At 38.4% G+C, this 21675-nt stretch overlaps 1 protein-coding gene across 2 annotated transcripts in view; it reads left to right on the top strand.

The window, feature by feature from the left end:
- arhgap23a (Rho GTPase activating protein 23a) overlaps positions 1–21675 on the top strand; it is an 81505-nt gene that overhangs the window by 7546 nt on the left and 52284 nt on the right. The window contains exon 1 of one of the 2 annotated variants that reach the window (XM_087808617.1): positions 9278–9528. The exons of the other annotated variant lie outside the window; for it this stretch is intronic. Coding sequence (XP_087664743.1) covers positions 9475–9528 — 54 coding nt within the window. The 5' untranslated portion in view covers positions 9278–9474. Of the gene's footprint in view, positions 1–9277; positions 9529–21675 lie in introns of those variants that run through there. 2 annotated transcript variants of the gene reach the window in all.

The following is a 21675-nucleotide window of genomic DNA, read 5'->3' as shown; positions in this document are numbered from 1 at the left end:
CTGTCCTTGCAAAAGTTGTGTTTATAATTACAAAATAAATACAGGTTTATGAACAATGACAAGAGGAAAGTAGGACACGCATGTCTGGAGTGTCACCAGCTTCTGTCCAAAAACTTTGTTCACTGTACCGGCGACAGATGGTGTGGCCCGGGGGTCGCTCACACCAGAGGTCAAAGTTGACGTCGGTTTACTTTTTTTCATTTTTTTGTGATTCACCCAAAAGCCCGGGTGGTCGGATTCTGCGCCTGGTTTGGCCTCAAAAGTGTGAGTGAAGTGGACTGTGGCGCTGGAATGAACAGATGTGCGGCTGGTGCCAGCTGTTGGGTCGTGGAAGCAGCCGCAGAGACGCGAGCGTTCATATTAATAATGAAGTCATGTTCCACTGACCTCTTTGCCTGAGTCCTGCCACAGCCAGGATCCCGGCGGGAACGTCACCAGACACATTTTTGGTTTAAACGTGTCTCCTCAGAATCAGAGTGGCTGATCCTCCTCTCTTTTTCAAAGTTATTGATACTTCAAGATGGGGTAGATACTCTTCAGAATGGTGTGAGCAAGCTGAACTCTATTTGGAATTAGAAAATAAAACCCTATGTGTTAAAAAAAAAAGAATTCATTTGAAAATATTCGATTTTTTATATTAAATCAAAACAAAACAATAATAATTTAAATTTACAAATGTAAAGTTACATTAATAAATTAATAAATACATTAATAAATAATTACATTAATTAAAAAAAAAATGCTTTAAAAAACACAACATTTCAATAAAAAAAAATAAAAAATTAATACATTTAACCATTAAATATTTTACTGGAACTGATATACTTCCATATGTTTACAGCACTGTTCATGTCACTTTATTTGGTTTGTGTAATTGGCAGCAATGAGTCGACAAATATTGTCAAATAAAATAATGAAAAAAAGATTGAAAAGTGATTTTAAAATGCAAAAGTAAAAAAAAAAGTATAAAAGTTGGACTGTTAAAGTTGCCCACCTGTGAACAAACGAAAAGAAGTGACATTTGTCTTCTACATTTTGAATCATTTCTATCTTCCCCTCTTCTCTTCTCTTCTCTTCTCTTCTCTTCTCTTCTCTTCTCTTCTCTTCTCTTCTCTTCTCTTCTCTTCTCTTCTCTTCTCTTCTCTTCTCTTCTCTTCTCTTCTCTTCTCTTCTCTTCTCTTCTCTTCTCTTCTCTTCTCTTCTCTTCTCTTCAGGAGATTGAGGGATTATCTATTCAGGGACATCTCAGAACTGGAACAGATGGTGTCGGTTGTTTTATTTTTTCTAACAGAATGTGTGTGTGTGTGTGTGTGTGTGTGTGTGTGTGCGTCATCAGTGGACAGTGATGACAGAGCATGTTTTGGGGAGGCGGCGAAGATGCGTTATAAACCTTCTTAATGCGGTGTTGATGTGTTGTGTTGTGTATTAATTGTGGGTCTATAAACTTTTCTTATGAGGCCGGGGGTGATGGGCTGCACACGTGGATTAGGATATGATCCCCTTGGAGATCAGTGCTGATTCAACGTTTTTTTTCTAGCTTCGCCACATTTAGTCAGTTCTGTTGACATTAGCTTAGACGAATAAAGCTAACGTTTAAAGCTAAAATATGTGTTGTGGATGTTATGTTAACTAAGAGATTAGCGACTGAATATATTTAATTCATTTGAATAAGTTTAGACATTATTTCCACATGATTATAATATAATCAAAACCTTGTTTTGAATAAAAATTCATTTTGGGTGACACAACATAGGTTTTAATTGAATATTTTACAGCTTATTTTGAATGAGTTGATTCTAATTTGCAGATAAACTAGCTGAACGTCTGGTGTTGCCATGGTATAAAATATACTTTAAAAAAACAAATAACCCCAAAAATATGAAAAAAGAAGCCAGTAAATTCAAGTAGATTATGGACCTAACAAGTGTAGAAAGAAGTGGAAAAACTGAACTCATATGTATTTTAAATGTACAAAATATGATGTAAATTGAATTGAAAGTGGAAATGTTTGAATTTTCATGGGGGTCTTCTGCCCCCCTTGCGCCCCCTTGACCTGATTCTCATCATGACCAGTTATTCATTAAACGCCAACATATATTAAAATGCATTTATAACACAAATACAGTTAAGGAAATCTATAAATAGAAATCCAAACAAATGTTTCTTGACAGCGTTTTATCATGTCATGTATAGAGATCTGTAGTCATCCATGAAACCATAGCAACTGAAAAAAAACTTTAAATATATTGATAATATGATTAAGATCGTATAGTTTTTATTCCAACAATTTAGATCTATTTTAGGAGGATATGTTGACATCTGTAGTTAATATAAAGGGAAAGTCTTTCCCACTAAACCTCTTCTATTGAGTAATTACAGTCGTGAAGTCCAACTTCGTGGGATTTTCCGGGGTCAGAAAATAGCAACCACATTTTCCCATTGTCCATTTCCAGCAACATGTTCTCTCTGCTCAATATAGACTCTCCATCCTACTTGTACTCTGAGTTATCGAGTGACTCATGACCAGCCGAGGAAAAAATGATCGATATATATACGCTGGTGACACCACATTCCCGACCGTGACTCCAAGACGTTTGTTATCCCTTTTTCGGTTCATTTCCTGCAGGAAGTGGAGCTGTGAATGGCCCTGAGCGCGTGGTGACGGCGAGCTAGGAAGGAAACTCCCTGTGTCGCTACTGGAACTATGAGCTGATGTTTATTTTCATTCTCAGTCATCAGCGCAAGGTGTGTGTGTGTGTTGGAAGAAGTGTGTGTCAGCATGAATAGCAGTCATGCTGGAATCTCCTGCCTGAGACGACGTCACAAACCCTTGGTTGGGATTTTTTGGAGTTAGAATCCCTGGTGCTGTTCAAACCAGGACTGTCCTTTCAGGGTAGAGTTCACAGCTGAATGAAAAGCAGGCAGGTGAAGAATCAGTTCCTCTAAATTCAAGACCATGGTACTCAGCTGAAAAGAGTGGAATGTTTTGGCCTAGGTGGACTTTCTTAGAGTCAACGGAAGATGGATTGCCAGTCAAAAGGAATCGGTGTCCTGGTGAGGATAGAGCTAAGCCAAAAGGGAAGCTCTTGGTTTACTGGTTAAGGGTCTATCGCACCAGCCATGACCCAAAGTTCATGATCGTAATAACAAGATCAAGGTTCCAAGAGGCCGAAATGGGCTTCTAGCTACAAGATCCTGGGTGACTGGAGTCTCACTTAGAAATGAGTTGAGAAGATCAGTCATTTTTGAGAAACTAAAATTAGAACCATTGCCCTTCCACGTGTAGAGAAGTCACTTGTGGTGGTTCCAGCGTCTTCTTAGGAGGCTTCCTAGTCACCATTTATGGGAAGTGTTTCCAACAGATCCAACTGGGAAGAGATCTCAGGCGTATCTTGCACACATTTGAGAGACTATCGGTACATTTCCACGATACAGTTCCTGCCCTACCTAAATGATTTAAATCTTCTCTGTTGTGTTTCCACCAGCCCCGCTACCTACTTCTGGTGGGAGGGGCCATCATCGGCCCAGTCGGGGGCTGGCACTCGGACCCCTTTAGAGCCGGCTCGGGACTTAAAACAGTATTTGCTTCGAGGTTCCTTGCTGGTGGAAACAATGCAAATTGGGTAAAGTTGAGTACAGTATAGCTAAGACTAGTCGGTGGAAATGGGAAAATTGTCGGCTTCTTAGCCTGGAAACACCTTGGTATTCTGCCAGCCGTACAGTTGCAGTCATCACTTTTTTTACTTTCATTTTGTATATAGTCAGTTTCACTGCTACTACTTTTTATTCTGCTTTCTTACCGATAGTGCTACTACCCTAAAAGTGCTCCGAATAAGCCTAGCATTTCAACTGCTGCTCTGGCTAGAGCTGCTAAAAACACCACAGCTAAATAACATCAGTTAATATTCTTCTAAACCTTGTGTTGTTTATTCTACCTCTACAGTCTCCCATAATAACTCAAGACAATGTTGTTCTTGCTGCTACAAATAACAACGACGGCCAAGACTACTTTACTTTCTGCTAATGATCTTCTTACGTAACATTTTTGTGGGAGCGTGAGTTGATCAAATCTAAGACGTCACCACCAGGTTTGTGAGCACAAATGACTATGAAAAGTCCACAGTGGGGTGAGAGAGTGAGATAAATCCTCCTTGAATACCTGAATTATCAGTGACCCGTCGGTGTTTTTCCTGCGTCTAACACGATACTTCCCGACACAAATTAGCACAAGAAGCCGTGATGGAATGTGAGACTGAACTCTTGAATGAACCCAACGCCAGGAAGGTGATTCATGTTTGCAAGATCCTGAAAATCTGCAGAGAACACCAAGATATTCAACAACAGAATGATAGAAAATGCTTCATTCAGTGATTAAATGAACCATTTTTAACTAATTCTACATCCATCAGAACTTTTGAGTTTGTTTCAGGAGTTTAGAAAATGTCTAATAACTGTTACAATAATGTTCTTTTTTTTTTTTTTTAATCCTGAACAATTTCATGATGCAGTCATGCAGCGGTCAGTGTTGTGACCTTCAGTCATGTCTGGCCGCTCAGCTGCTTCCTCCTCTCTGGGACCAGTTGTCCGGCCAGACAAAGAACACTTCTGCTGTCACACAGGGAGTTTGGAATTCGTGCCACTGGACTCGACCCAGAACTAAAAAGACATGTTCAAAAACTGAAACATAAACAGCATCAACTACTTTTTAAAGACATTGTAAAGATGTGTTTTTTCCTCAATAAACCTGTAGTTTATGGTCGGATAATTTCGCTTCACAATAAAAACCCTTATCAGCTGCGAGGACAAAACTTCTGTGCGGACTTCATTTACACTGACTCGGCTCTACGTCTCCAGTTTCACGACTGTGATACCCTCTTATTGGATCCCATCAGAGAGAGACGGTTATTAGATCAGCAGCGAGACACAGATCAGATTCTAGTGGAGATCTGAAGTGCATCGTTCTGGACAGTGTGGAGGAAGAAAGCTACAGATATGTTTTTTTTAATAATGATCAAATATACTGTTAAAAACTCTAGAGTGAAACATTATAGATATAAAGGTTCAGCATATCTTGAAATAAATCTAATAGAAAAAGAGTTTGCTTCTCAAGACAACAACACGCCATTAGAATCATGTTTGACCTCTCAAGTCCGACCTAATGGTCTCTTTTAAAAGTGGGTTTTGATTGACCGGGCCTCGATTTTTATCTGTAAGTTTCGCTGCTCATCTCCAGCCGAGCCCTCCGGGGGAAAGCGATTGGGTCGTGTCTCCTTGAATCAGCGTCACAGCGGAGCGTCGGCTCACCCAGTATCAGGGTCGTGGCCCGAGGCTGTGTGTCAGAGACGACGGTGACCCAGTGAGCCAGCAGGAGGCGGCGCAGTGTTGGCGCTCCTCGTGGGTTTTATTGTGTGGCTCGTATTCAAAATCAGGCGGATCAGACTCATTCATTTGGTGTCTTAGCTTGTTACAAATCATTTAAAGCACTTTGAATAAAACATTTTAGCTCCATGAATGATATCATTAACAATAGTGTTTACAATAATCTAATGTTTTTTAGACTCCATCAACAAAAATCAAATATATTTCTTCTGGACTACTGACCTTTCAGTGAAGGTTTTAAGGGGGAGGGCGTCTGCATCAGGTCAGTGGTAAGTGGGATCAACAGTGGAGTAGACCCCCATGAAAATTAAAGTACATCCAATGTTGATGAAATGTAAACCATACACTAAGTAAGGGAGATATACAGAATTTCAGCTCCTTTTGGCATTAATAAGAGGGCACAGAGTAGGCAGAAGACCCCCCGTAAAATCCAAATATGTCTGATTATAATACAATTTAAATTATATTTAATACAGTTTGAAACATTTCTACAATTTCAGCTCTTTTCTGCAATTGTGAGGGGGCGCAAAAATAGTCAGAAAAACCCCTGAAAAATCAAATTATATTATTATATTATAAATACGATTATATTTAAATGCATATCAAAACATGTCTATAATTTAAGATCATTTCTCAAATTCTAAGGGATCACAAAAGTAGCCAGAGGACCCTGAAAAATATTTAATATATATCGAAAGAAGTCCACAATTTCAGCTTCTTTTTGCTAATGTAAGGGGGCGCAAAAGTAAGAAGACCCTCTGAAAATTTAAACATGGGCAATGTCTATACAATTTGGATTATGTTTAATATATATTTTAAAAATTGACTTAATTCAAGATCTTTTCTGCAATTGAAAGGGGTGCAAAAATCGGATTAAGACCCCCCCTCATATTCAAATATGCCCAATTTTGATCAAATTTTGATTAAATTTAATACATCTTAAAACATATCCATGATTTCACCCCTTTATACAATTTTAAGAGGGCACAAAAGTACACAGAGGACCGACTAGAAATTAAAACAAGTCAAATTTCAATTACATTTGTATTACTTTTAAATGCATATTAAAACATTTCCATAATTTTAGCTCTTTTCTCAAATTCTAAGGGATTACAAAGGTATCTGGAAAAATCAAATACGTGCAATTTCAATAAAAATGTTTATATATTTAATAAATTCAGCTCCTTTAGTCAATTGTAAGGCGTAGCAAAATAGGCCGTAGACCCCCCTTGAATTCAAATACATCCAAAATGTACATTATATTTAATCACCATTTTAAAAAATGTCCATAATTCCAGCTTCTCTATGCAATTGTAAATCCTAATAGTAACCTGTACCTTCTCAACTCCCCTCTGGTCCTCTCTCTTACGTTATTTTTTAGATCATAAACCCGTTTTCCAGCTAGTAATATTATAATACATTTATTAAGAAGGGGGATGAAGAAGAACAGAGAAGAAGATAGGATGAAGGAGGAGGAGAAGAAGATCTACATGATGCATACCTCATGATGCTAATCCAATTGTCAGGCAACACTTGTACAATCAAGTTTTACAAGTAGAAAATCTAAAGATGATTGAAGGTGTTTCACGATGCAACGGACAGAAAGGTTCCTCTGTGTCTCGTCATGTCTCGATTCATCCCACGGGGATTTAAAACACATGCATCTTACGAAAAAAGAGAGACGTCAGGGAGATGGAGAGGCTTGTGCTGCACATCTGTAGGGACGACTCTCTGAGGACCGATGTGATGATCTCACACTTGAGCCACAGGAGGAATCTGAGGAGGATGTGGGGAAACATCTGGGGATGATCCATCATGAAGGTCTCAGAAGGTGGGATGCTGCAGAAGAAGAAAGAAGGGAGATGGACACAGAGCTTTCTCTCACAACTAGGGAGGCGCCGCTGAGTCTGGTTCTGCTCGAGGTTTTTGCCTGTGCCCCTATCTATTGTTATTTTAACTACATATATATGTTGATTGAGAACTTATGGAAAATGTCCATAGGTATGAGAGTGTGTGCAAATGGTTGTCTGTTTTTGTGTGCCCTGCAACAGACTGGCATCCTGTCCAGGGTGTCCCCTGCCTCTTGCCCTATGATACTGGGATAGGCTCCAGTCCCCCCGCAACCCCAATAAGGGATAAAGCGGTAGACAATGAATGAATGAATGAATTAATATGTTTTCTCACACAAAATGTTCTTTACTTCCTTTCATTAATTAATTCCATTAAATAAGATGATCTTGAATTATATTAAAACAGTGCAAAATAAAAGATGTTTAATAATTTTACTTATTGTAGTTTAATTTCCATGCTACATAATTTTAAATGGTTGCATTGTGCTGCTACACTATTACACACTACCATATGTAATGTGATAATAAAAGTGTATTTTACATATGCTATTTGAACCATCATAACAATCAACACAACTTCTTTATGCAACACAGAAATAATCTGCAGTAATTTAACAATAAAATATATAATTCCTATCATGTTAATGCAAATATGGCTCACTGATGACACAACACGTCTACATCTGCTGCAGAATGTTGTTGTTCTAAACTCTAAATTGGTTCTCCGGTCCTCACATCTATAATTATGAGATCACGTGCTCGGGTGATACCACACCCTTCCCTCCAGCACAGTGACACTGCAGCACAGCCAGGGGGCGCCCGCGTGCTATAGCCCAGAAGGGAGGAGCACACTGTTGTTTCAACGCAAGCTTTCCATTCAATTCAAGACATACAACATTTTACCGGTAAACAATAAAATACAAATACAAATCGGATATAAAGTTTAGGCGTTGACTCTACACATGGTTAGGTTTTATCTATATTTTAGTGTTAGTTTACGTTCCAGGCGTTGAAGATAAAAAAGTTACTTGATATGTAGTAACATGTATTATAATCTGTATTAGCACGTGTCAATATGTATCCATTGTGTAATAAATGACAACGATAGTTCCACTAGTATTTCATTCTGCTTCACAGGGAAAAATAATGTAATGAAATATACCAAACAGAATACAAATTAAACAAGGACAAGGACAGTGATTTAACAATGTCGTTGTCAGTTAAATACAGTAATAATAATTAGATATTTTAATTATTTATAATTATGTAACAGTCTTCCAGAAAAGTGTTGGGGCATATTTGTGTCGGGGGCGTGTCTGGGACGTGGGGGTGTTATTGAGTAGAGACACGTGTGGAGAGGTGCCTGCGAGCACGCTGGGGAGAGGAAAGTAAGAAGAGAGAATAAAGACTGTTTGGAGGACTGGCATCAAGAACTCTGCGTTTTACATCATTTGGGACCGCTCGGTTACAATTACAATTTGGGTAATTTGATAATTTATAAACGTGATAGCTTATCATTAATAGAAAACAAAAATACACATTCGTTTTAAATATGGAATTGTGCAATTTTGTGCAACATATATGATCAAGTAAAACAATGAAATACATAATTGACAAGCACATATGGAATCTTTTTGTGTACTAGGTGTCGCTATACATCTTTTTTTTTTCATAATGGATATTCTTCATCACATAAAATACATTGTGGTTTAAATTTTAAATGTATTAAGATGTGTTTGTTACATCTACAATCTAGCCAGTTGGCTACCAAAAAGAATACGAAAATAACGTCGACTTTAACAATGGTGTGGATCAAAAGCAGCAACCAAACAATAATAACTTTCTAAAGGTTGCAATGAAAATAGTTTTTTTGGCTTAGAGTAATTTTGTGTTTTGAACTCCTCCGCTTTTACTTTGAAGTCCTCTTTGACTTCCGGTCCTGATCGTGTTTTGACACTGCTGCAGGAGTGGAGCACACACACACACAATCGCGCACGCACACACATGCATGGCCGCTGAAGGCTTTAGTTATGAACAACTGATGAGGTCTGGCGGAAGAAGGAGAAGAAGAAGAAGAAGAAGAGGAGGAGGAGGCGGAGGAGCTGCAGCGCTCGGGAACTAACGGGAACACAGCGGATGTCTCGCGGGGACGCGTCGCTCCAACTCGAGCCTCCTTTTGTTCCGATCGCTGCAACTCAGAGACTCTTTTTCCTCGTACCCCCAGAACTCTTGCTCTTCCAGCCCAATGAATGGAGTTGCTTTCTGCCTTGTTGGAATACCCCCGTACTCGGAGATCCACGTAAGTACGAGCGCCGGTTACCCGCCTCGGATCCGAGCCGCCGGTCGTGTTCGGCGGACTGGGTAGGGAGCGTGATTTCCTAAGAGGATTATCTGTAGTTTACTCAAAGCCACCGGACACACCAGTGTTTTCACAGCGGCTCTGCGCTTCCATTGTGGGGCAGAAACGATCGCTTGGTCTTCAAGTGATCCAGAGTCGTGAGCCCGGGCTGTGACCCTCTATTGTCCCGCGACTGCTGCGGCGGCTGGACGTCCCAGACTGGGATGGTCGAGGGATGATGGGGTGTGTCAGCGATATGACTTTTGTAGGATCAATGATGGCCACTAAAGACATCCAACAAAGATGTAAATATAAAGATTATTTTTAATAAACGTGATGGTATAATAAGATCTTTTAATACTAAAAATATACATTAAACATATTTTAAGTCACTTTCAAACTTTTCTTTAATTGAAAAGTATTCATTTGTTGATATAAATAACTTTTTTACAATGTAACAAGCTAAAAAGTGTTGAACTGTAACAAGAAAATCAAACAAACATTGTGGAAATATTTGTTTTGTAGTTTAATACAAGTTTAAAAAATGGAACGTGCGACACATCTTTGTTATGGGGACTCAAAGAGAGAGAGACTGATAGAGTTAGACTAGGAAACTATTTACAGATTTGGTTTTGGAAAGTGTAACTTTATATGTTTTCTTTTCGGTCTGTGTTGAAGCGCTGCAATGTTTCAGCTGTTTTTTGTTTTTTTTTTGCAGCAAAATCTTTCATTTATGTTTTCAGTCATCGCAGTTTGAAACAGGAACTGGTGGCAGTTTTGTTTTTAGTAAGAATTACACGCATTTTTTTAGCTCATGACCCTGTTTGATGTCTGTGGAAATATGCGATTAAGTTTTATGCAAAAGGAAACTCCACTTAATATCAGATGGAGAGCAAAGTCAGCATTTCAGGGACATTTTTGTTCATTAAATCTTATTGGTTAAGATATGATGAACTGTTTCCTGATCTAAAAATAAAATCAACCACAATGTCATCTATCTTGTCATCTAAGTACATCTCTTTTGTTACCAACATTACCACAGAAATTCATTTAATCTATCATATTTCATTCATTTAATAACAAAAAAAAGCAGTTTTAATGAATAAACAGGCAAGTGTCACATACACACACATCCTTAGATTAAGATAAAACCAGTTTCTCTAACAACTCTCTGTAAATTTCCCTTCGTCATTTGCCAACTTTGGTGTTCTGCTTTTATTGCTGCCTCCGGTGAAGAAAGGTTTCCTCCTCTGTGGCGGATCTTTAATGGAGCTCTTCCTCTGAAGGTTCCATCAAAGACTTGAGATCCGTCGGATCTGTCTGGAAGTGTTGAGCGCACGTGTGCCAAAGAAACACAACAGTTCCTGCGGGCTTTGCAACAGCATTCTCCAGTGCGACGGGGCCTCGTCTTACACAAGTCGACCTCTGACCTCGGGCCGTTCAATGCTTGACCTTTGCCCCCTACATAGCTCCGTGTGCAGCTGGGGTCTGATGGGACCCAATCGGAGTCTTGTGTTGTTGAGATTGTACAGTCGGCACACGACTATATCTGGCTGTACGGTCCTTTAATTTCCAAGAGAAGTGAAATCACTTAAGCCTCGACACGTTCTATTTCTTTAGCTTATTTAGATGTTTCCTCAGTAATCCTTGGCTTTTGCTGCTGCGGGAATTTCAGTACATATTACTGTAATCCAGAATAAACATCCCGAGGTCTTGCACACTTCCTCGAGTGATCATAGCAAGTCAAGTCACTCATGGGATTTTTAAAATTAGCTTTTTATTCGGTACATTTGGCTCTTGCTTGGTAGCTATTTGGGAGGATGACTACATGGGCATATGCAGAATATTTGACTGTACTTTCGGTGGTAGAAGTAATTGTGATATTGTCAATCCTGAAAGCTTAATCTATCTTAACTGTCTTTTTGGTTCTTTTCCCATTATATTAATTTCCTTCAACATCAGTTTAACTCTAATTCAAACTCTATATATAATTATAATTATTCATAGATCTGTTCCCTTTCTTATCTTGGAAACTGGCGTCTCTATAGGTCATGGTATTAATGAACATTACTTTGATTTGCGCTAACCATCCGTCTGGCCACATCAAATGACTTGGCGGGCCAGATTCGGCCCACAGGCCCTGAATCTGATTTTCATTTTATAATAATAATAATACCTTTTTTTTTCAAGGCACCTTTAACAGCACTTGAGGAGCCAAAAACACATAGATGTTTTGTATACATATGTTGTGTTTGACATTAAAAGAAAGGGAAAACAAAAAAATATATAATAAGCTAGTTTAAAGAGGTTGTTTTTTTGGGTTAGTTTTAAAAACATTAACAGATGCGCTTAGTACTCATGCTAGTACTGCAGAGAGGAAAACTTGATACATTGATACAACTTATAAAAACATGTCTTTAACATAAATAAAAACGCATATCACTTACAAACAATATTTCAATAAATAAATATTGAATGAAAGAATTATAAAGCAATAAAATAGCTTAATCGTGACAGAAAGTCTGCAGGAAGACTGAACAGGAAATCAACATTTCTTAAATACAGGAGGAGTACTTAATCGAAAAAGCATTCCTCAATCGCAGAGCAACTTTTTCTTGATAGTTAAAAAACATTTCTCAGAAAAATAAATCATAGTAGTGGATCTTGTGTTCACCGATAGATACAGTTCTGCTTTTATGTTCTGAAAACTGAGACTTAAAGTAACCTCTTGGATTCCAAATGAAGTGAAAAGCACACACTGGAGCTGCTGCTCTGCAGCATCATCAGGGATCAATACTGGCGGAGCAGGAGGGGCCAACAAGGGCGTGGCACAGAAGAGCTGCTTCCATCCACGTGGTGCTTGGACGCATCCATGAAACATGAGAGCACATTTGAAAATTAGGTTTTTCTGAGCACACATCCAGGCGTTTAATCTAATGCACCTTTAGTCCTACTGCTTTACCCTGATCTGAGACCTGCCGCCTCATACCCACCTAATAGTTTCCCCCAGACTCATTAGTAACACTCGGGGCCTCCAACTTTTAGTCCGGTCCACCCCGCTGGTCCAGCTGATCACGGGGCGAGGAGCGCAGCAAGAGTTCAGACTTCAAACTGCCAAGCTCCGACCAGTCAGCAGATCCTGGATCAGATGCGACCTTAGGCGACGGTAACTGGAACCAGCTGCATGATGCTGCAGAGGAAAGCACTTCTGTGATCACTAGCAGATGCTGTCAGCAGCACAGGGGCCCCAGAACACTGTTGTACTGTGACGTCGGAGGAAGCGTCGACTTCTTTTTGTGGGATATTTTTGCACCAAAATTCCATCATATACGTCAAATATGTGTCGATGGACAACACCGGAGTGTAACAGGTTTAATTCACTGGCTAAGAATGAGAAACATGGTCCTTGCTATTGAGTTGAATAATTGTATACGCCATAGTATTTTTGTTTTATTTATTTTATTGAGCAATTATATCCAGACCAGACACAAGTTAAACCTTTGTTTTTTATGAATCTAATGTTCAGGTTTGGTGATGTATTTATTCAATTATAAGAAAATTAAGCTTTTACTTCATTTCTAAAACTTACTTTTGCGTCTCTGTCCTATTAGGATTCAGCTAGTAAATCTACGGTACATGAGCAGCTGTTAACTAAAATAACTCAAATGTCAAATCTGTTTTTTTTAATCAAAAAATACAAATACAAAAAATCTGTTCTGTAACCCCCCCAAAAATGTACATATGAATACCAGATGTTCTATAAAACCACAGTACAATATATTCTACAATAACTGCAAACATGTACATATTTATAACTCATTTCATTATCCCCATACATCAAATTAATCTTTATTATTGCCTTTTTTAAATTCATTTCCTGAATTCTCTGCTTCCCTGTTCCCAATTTTCTGTTTGTACACAACACGACAAGATAAAGGCTTTTTTTGTACATGATATGAATGAAATATTACAAGAGAAATTTGTTGTAAAGGTGACAAGAAACACACCCAGAATGCCATTGTTGTTGATGTCCTTTTAAGAAATTCAACAGGTCTCAATCAATTTCAAAACATTTTAAATGAACAAATATAAAAAAAAATGCTAATAATAAGGTCAAAATGTTGTGGGTCTTTTAAACACATTTCAAATCATAATGTACCAATAGAAGGGCTCTGGCACACAGCTAGCTTGTTTTGCGATTGCTAACCTGGAGTTAGCACGAGGTAAACCACAAACCATATCAAAGAACGGCAACACTACGTCAAGTTTGACTCCACCATCGTCACTCCATTGGGATCTTCAACTGACATTTTTTCGGTGAATGTTTTTCATTCTTAATCATCTATTTTTATACATTATTTATGTCGCATTTTATTTCTACATCATTCCATCAGGGGTTACCAATAAGTCACCTAGCATTAGCATCATTCCTACGCTATTTTCTAACAACAACCATAATCTAATAATACAATAATAAACACATTGTCGGCTTGTTTAACAATACACACAAACTGCATTGATCTGAGGTGTGTCTGTTGAATATTCCCACATTTCTGCGCACTAAAGTGTGTTATTATAGAGTGTCAGTGTGTTGACACCACAGAAACATCTCACCTCCACGGTTCCCGCCGTGGCACCGTCACCTCCGTTGCATTCCTGAACCCTCAGCCTCGAGACGACAGCTGCGTTGACACCAACACATTCGCAATTATTAACTTGCATGTGTGTGTGTGTCTGTGTTGACACACTCCTATGGGTCTGATATTCCGGCGCATGTGTGTCTTGGTGTTGGTGGATTTTCACATATTTCAACTCCCAGATGTGTGATGAGAAGGAAAAAAAGGGCCAGTATCTGTCTTTTGACTTATGTTTTTTTACGCCAGCAAAGTGTGTGTTCAAGTGCAGACGAAGGACATCAGTCGTCGTTGACCTTGTTTACTCTGGCGGTGTCGGCGAGGTGAGGAGGTTGTTGTGGTGCCGCTCTGCAGAGAAGCCATGTTACTAATGGCTGCATATTGATCTTGTGTCCGCCTGACAGTCTTTTTTTATCTCTTTTTTCTGTTGCAACTGGACAGAGTCATCGATCAGTGGATCATTGATTGACAAGCCACATTTAGGCACACTTCCCCTGCCTTCTTGAGGTTCTATCACAACATGACACATGATGATCATAGTAAAGGCGACCGTCGACATTTAAGGTCATCATGTTTTTGGCAAAGTTTACTTATAATATCTAGTTCCCCAATCTTTTCACAAAAATATGTAAGACTAGACAATTTTTTTAAGCTAATTCCAAGTTAAAAATCTGAATATTTTTGATTCAACAATTCAAGGAGTTTTTCTGTTGTGAACTTTTTCTTACAGGTTTTCTATTCTTCTGCATCACAGCAGCGATAAAAATCCCACTTAGTAACACATTAGTAGTTCATGCTCAAATCAGTTCGTGAATGAATATTTTAGTACCTGCTTGTCTCTGGGAGTGTGGTTTCCCAGGTCAACTTGTCTGTTCTTTGCACATCTGGATGTTAGGTTTGACCGGCAAACTGCTTCTTTGAGCTTTGAAAACAGGAATTATAGCTTTCACTTACTTTATAAAAAGTGACTAGAAAAGCCTTACTATACTGGATTCATCTAATGTCTTGTATTCTCAACCTGTCTAGTGGTAAGTTTGGGCCTTGTGACGATTTACATACGACAAATATGTAATGTGGCCGTTGCAATCCTTCTTTAAATATTTATATCCAGTAAACATCATGAAAAATAGCAAATATATGTGTTCTTAAAATGAATTTTCAACAATAATTTAACAGAAAAACACCAACACACATGCCTTTTGGTTCTAGTTCCATATTGAAGTGTTTGTTTTTATTATTATTTCTTGCACTTAATGTTGAATGAATCAGTTGACACTTCTTTTAATTCCTTATATCTCACACTAACTTCAAGGAGTGGCAAGAATCTGGCAATAGGATAAGTATCGTGATGCAGGTTCAACTGCGCGATATATTGCGAGGAACAAAAATATATTTGTAGTATTGTCGAGTACTTGACTCTGGTGTTCTTGAATGTATTGACCTGTTGATTCCTGACAAAGTCATCACTGCTTTGATTTGTTTTGAAACCAAAATGTGTCCAAACATCAGCTTTGAAAGCTGCTGGAGTCCACTGTATCCTCTAGTCCTCAGTCATTGTCAGGATCTCACAGGATTTCATCATTCTTTCAGCTTCAAGAAATGCAATGACTACTGCCATCTAGAGGCCGGAAGTTTAATTGCAACTCAAAAAACATATGGTTACAGTATCTAACTTCTCTCCGGACTGGTCCTCCAGTTGTCGCAGCTGGATGCATTTGAGCAGCATCTAAAGTTGGAGCTCTGGGAGGCTGGGATGCCAGACAAAAGCCTCTCTCAGTAAAAGTCGAGAGATAATTAGATTCTGGCTGTTGACGCTCTGGACTGCATCTGTGCCTCTTTGTATGTCCTGCAGAGATCTTGTGTCGATCAGGCGCCTCTCGGTGTTGTTCCTGAGCAGGAGAATATGAAGCCGTTGTTCAGGACACGTGTGTGTTGACGCACCGTTCACGGCAGGAATGGCAGACGGGTCAAGTCTTGTCAGGAATGGCAGACTTTCACCTGCATCTCGTCGGGATCAGCCTGAAGGCGTCGAGGCGGGGTTTGTTCCTGGGTCAAGGTTCATAGGTTAGTGGCCCACCCTTGTCGCGCTCCCTCTCAGCGCAGATAATATCCTTACATTGGAGGAGGTTTGTAGTCACGATCATCATCATCTCTGGCGCTTGTTTGCAGTTGCTCTGATCCACAGACTCCCTCCTTAACAGATTCCGATGGAATTTGAGGAGACTAAGGACGTATTAGAGTACTCAGGATGAGTCACTGGGTCACCAGTGTGTGAAGCTCAGTTAAAGCTGGCAAAACAATCTTTGGTCATTGTTGTTTTTTGCTTCTTTTACCATTTTGAAGACAAAGTGGAGCCAGTGGAAACATCTTAGATATTTCTGACATCTACACTGATCAGCATTATGAAGACCTCTTTTTGCCGCTGAGACCGCTGGTTTCATGTTCATCAAAAGTTGTAGATAGATCTTAAAGTTCCTGGGATGTTAGGTGGTTCACTAGAACCTCCCTCCGATGCTGTCACCTCCATAACCCTCAGGGAAGGTTGGCATTCCACTGATGCCAGACACCCAGGGACCTTCCTCATGTAGACGCCACACCACCATGACCCCTAATATCCAGCACAGTTCAGCATTATTAAAGTCCAAAACTCAAGGCCGCAGGGGTTACTAACTGCGTCTAACAAGCACTTTTAACATGTACGGTTTGCTCAAAAATCAAGCTTAATGTAAATGTTAATTATCAAATAGCAGTTGTTTTAGGCTTTACTTAAAAACTGTTATTTGCATGTTTTTATTATTACAAACAAAGATCATTAATAGCCACAGCTTATCCTTAAAAAAAGAGAGACTAGTGCGGATTATTCATTAAAAGTTGGGGCTGGTTATGAGTCCGATGTTAAGAAACACCATTTTTTTTATTCTTTTCAAACATTAATATAGAAATGAATATAGGTTGACGATAAAAGAAACACCATTTATGTGTTTTTACACCATTTCCATGTTGGATATTGCATAGACAAGATATAAAAATGATCATTCCAAAGCAAAAAGATTGTGATATTTTGGAAATGAGAACAGGCTCATATGTTCACACAGAAACTGGAACACTACTACTAAACTTGACATTTCAGCTTTTCTGATATGAAAGCTGAAGTGCTTTTTTACATTGACACACATAAATCAGCCAGGAAAGTCTACTTATTTTGTTGACGGTGCATCTCATGATATTGAAGAATGCAACACGGACCTACATTTTAATTCACTTCTAAATACTTCTAATTGTGTGGATGATAAAAGTGAATTTCATACTAAAATTAAAAGCATAGTTCCAATATTTTTCTTTTACCCTGTAATCCTGAATTACAGTGCTGTTGCTCTTCACTCGCTTCCAAATCTGGGGAGATTGTTGATACTGTGTTTGGCGGTCGGCCATGGCAGGGCCGGTTTAGAGTTGATGAGCTGTGAATCACAGGGTCACAAACAGTGAATTAGAGTCTCTGGGGCGACTCATTGACCTCCATAGCTGGACCACAGTACGAGAAAACAATGGTGCGACAAGAAGTGGTCGGTTGTCTGCAAATGTGTCTCCAGCAGGACAGATGTTGTTAGGAAGGTAATGACTCTGAAGCTACTGAGAGGATGTCAAGTAGTTCTCATCCGAGTAGACTTCCTTTGCTCCGTCCTTGGAGAAAAAGTTGACGGAGAATAAGAGTCGAATAAGAAAGAGGAGAGAAACTCCCTGAACTCAAATTCCTATTTTAACACAACCCAAAAAAAGACATCCATTAAGACCTCATATGTAACCTAAACTTAAACGTTGATTTTAAGTGTTTTAGTTTATGATACAGCGTCTTAACTATTGGTCCAAGAATCAGACTTGCTCTGCTTCTACATTAGAAAGTTGTAAAATAAGGCAAAATATTCTTTTAGGCATGAACTGACTTGTTATTGTCAAAAGCTAGATTCAAACTATGCCATGTCGATGACTGAGTTACTTTTATTGGACCTCAGTGCAACATCAACAACAACACAATAAATATACTCTAAGATTCAAAGCAGTTAAGGATTTGCTTCTGAATTTTAAATCTAAAGGTTCCAGACTCCCATGATTAATCTTAAACCGAGTGATATGCTCCTTGTGAGTTGGTTTGAGGCAGAGGAGGGCAATTACATTTACCACAGGGCACATTATATACTGTTAGGGATGTAGAACATTTTGTTTTTCCTCCCTCTTATAGAGTGTTATTTCAACTGTAAAGCGTCTTGAGGTAATTCTGTTAGGATTTGACACTTGAAATTAAAATGTATACATTTTAATGCATAAAGAATTAGCCCTAACATGGTGAGAAAATGTATGCGTAAAAGACTAACAATGATAAGCACATTACAATATAATTCTACTTGATTGTATATAATTTCATACAAAATGTTGCCAAATACTGGATAAAGATAAAAAATACAACCATTGGCAAATGTAAATTGTAAATTGTAAATGTTATTTTATTTATCTTTAATATTTTATTCCATAATGTTTGGACCCTCTCCACTAATAATGGCACAAATAAAGAATTCTGATTCTGATTCTGAAAATAATTGAGGGGCAATACATTTTAAAATAAAATAAACATGTTAATTTAAGTTATTTTTTAAGTTAAATAACTAATGACTAGTAACAAACTGTCGTCTCGTGGTGATCAATAAACTTGATCTATATCTTTACAGATTTCAATATAAACCTCCAAAACATTCTTTGATCCACATTTAACAAAAAGAGAAAGTTCACTCAAAAAGCACTGCTCAGTGAGTCCACATGCCTTCAGTATCTCCTCCTGTCCGTCTCTGCATCACTTATCTTTCAAACATTTACCCTCTAAACCCGGCTTTGATCTTTTTTCTCTGCTACCTTTTTTGGTCCTCGCTGCTGCAGCATTTCATGCGAAAATAGATTCAGATTCCTCATGAAGTGGAATTTATGTCTCAATAAAAATGTCCCAAAATAGGCTTGTTTTCGGGGCCCGTAAACAAGAGTATGTTCTGTATTCATTTGGCAACAGAATGACAAAGCAGCAGAGGGTCACTGACTGTTTTACTGCTGGGTGGAACATGTAGGGAAACTTCAGTAGATGGTTTATATCCGCAGGCTGGAAGCATCTTAGAATCTATCTCGGAGTGAGGAGGAGAGTAACGCAGAGCGACAGAGGCTAAAGACAGAGATGAAGAAGTTCGAGCTCGAGTGCAGCCTTTGGGATGTGCAGGAATATATTCAGACGAATCTGTCTTATTTGTAGCTGAAATTTACCTTATTTTCTTTTACTGATGGAGAAGTAGCTTTAATTCTGGAGGATTTTAAGGAGAGAACGTATGAAGTTGATAAACCGATCAAATAATTAAATAAACAGTCATGGTTATGAGAATTATAGAGGAATTTAAATATATATATTTCTGGTTCTGCAGTGACACTCAGCCTTTGTAGAGTTTCTGGTTGAGTCCTAACAATGTTTGTCTTCACTACTACTACTAAAATTTAGCAATCGTGATTTTACAAATAAGTCTTTTATTTAATCTATGGAATAATTTATATCGTGTGTCTTTTTGGACGAAGATAAAGACCATCTCAACTGAGCTCCAGTCACTAAATTAAAATAAACATACATCTTTTGTCTATAGTAAATGATTTGATTACTAAAATAATTTTAAAAAAAGTAAAAAAAAAATTTCAGTAGATGGTCTAATGTACTATGTATCTAATCCAAAAATTCTTCCCAGAAATCGGATCCATCCTCTAGATCAGGGGTCCTCGTTTTTTGCACCACGGACTGTTATTATGTGGTCATTGTATTAAAAAAAAGACCTTCAAGTTAAAAACAGTAAAAAATGGTTTGTGTTTGACTCATTTTTTACTAGTTTAGAGGTTAATTTTGTAAATTAACTGGACGTATCCTTTTGTCAAAACGAAACACATTTCAGTCAGTAATAATCAATAATACAAATTGGTATTCTTTCTGTGCGACTCTGTAACAAATGCCTCTAGGACCGTTACGGGTGTTGGGGCCAAGTGCTCTAGATGACAGTGACACATGATGTTTTAAAATATTATCTTTCTATTTTTGTGGCTATTATTTTTGTTGAATCCATTTGGATTTGCATTGTTGTGCATGGAACGCTCAAGAGAGGTTGAAAATATGTGAGATAAACACTGAAAGTTTTCAAGGTCACCAGGCGGAACATCATCCTCGCGAGTCTGCATATCATCTCCACAGCATCAGGTGATGGAGGAGCGAGGAGGAGCATGGATGCCAGATTCACTTTGGATATGATCTCCAGGTTGATCAGTTCACTGAGCGTGAGAAAGCCAGACTCCTGTCAGGGCAGCTGAACTTCTCATGGGCAGATTCCCTCCTCACATGAGAACTTTGGGCTTCAAAGAAGCTCCGATGAAACATAGTTTGTCAAGATTTTGGTCTGTAATGGATTAGGCTGCGTGAATGTTCCCTCTGGTACTGTCTGACTCCTGACATCTTCTTAGTCATGAGGGCGGAAATAACTGAATCTGGATCATTTTGACAAGTGTTTTTTTTGGGGGCTTGAAAAACTATTTTTTCTACTGTTTAAGCTGGAGCTCAATGAAAATCGAGGTCGGCAGCGATCCGAGACCTTTGAGTCGTCTTACCTCGACTCTATGACTATTCTTGTCTCTTTCATTTTACATCCACGTCAAATTGCAACGATAGTCACAACCTCCAAGACTTAGAACATTTTACTACCGAGTTAGTAGAGTCTAGTATCAGAGTTTTAAATGCCATTATAACCAAAGGGTGAAGACAATTAATTTTCATGTTCAGTGTTACTGTACGCATAAAAACTGATACAAACCAAACACATGTTGTATAAGATTAAGAACACAAACATGCTTTCCTCTGACGTCAATTCCCTGATGCCTTTCAAATATCATGGTTAAACTCATTACAGAAAGCGTTTGTGTATTTTCAGGAAATAGTTTTCGTGTATTATACCTGACCTCCTGTTAAAAACAAAACAATAATACGTTTTTTCCTTAAATTTGATTGACCCATAGGGAGATTTTTCTTGACTGACAAAACATTACACATCTCAGACGACAACAGGACACTAGGTACACAACAACAATAAATGACATACATAATAACAATTGAATTGTATGTAATTGTTGGCGTTTATTTGCCTATTCAATAAATAACTAGAACAAATCTGAACATCTTTAAAAGTACAAGGTGATTCTCTTTGTTGTTTCTTCTGTACTGTACTGTACTGTACTATAATGTATGTTTAGTTTATGTTTAGTGACATTATGGTGGCCCAGGAGGGGAAAAATCAATAGTCTCAACTTCATAAAACATACAATGAAACCGACTTAAAAAAAATCCCACTGTCACTGTGTCTGGTGGAGCTGTGGTTGAGAACCTTCCGCTTAAGTTGTTGTGACTTTGACTCGTGTT

This window comes from Callionymus lyra, chromosome 15 (assembly GCF_982586985.1).
Source record: "Callionymus lyra chromosome 15, fCalLyr1.hap1.1, whole genome shotgun sequence".
In the NCBI taxonomy this organism is placed as follows: Eukaryota; Metazoa; Chordata; class Actinopteri; order Syngnathiformes; family Callionymidae; genus Callionymus; species Callionymus lyra.
Note: the sequence above shows the minus strand (reverse complement) of the source record. Positions and strands in the feature narration are given on the sequence as shown.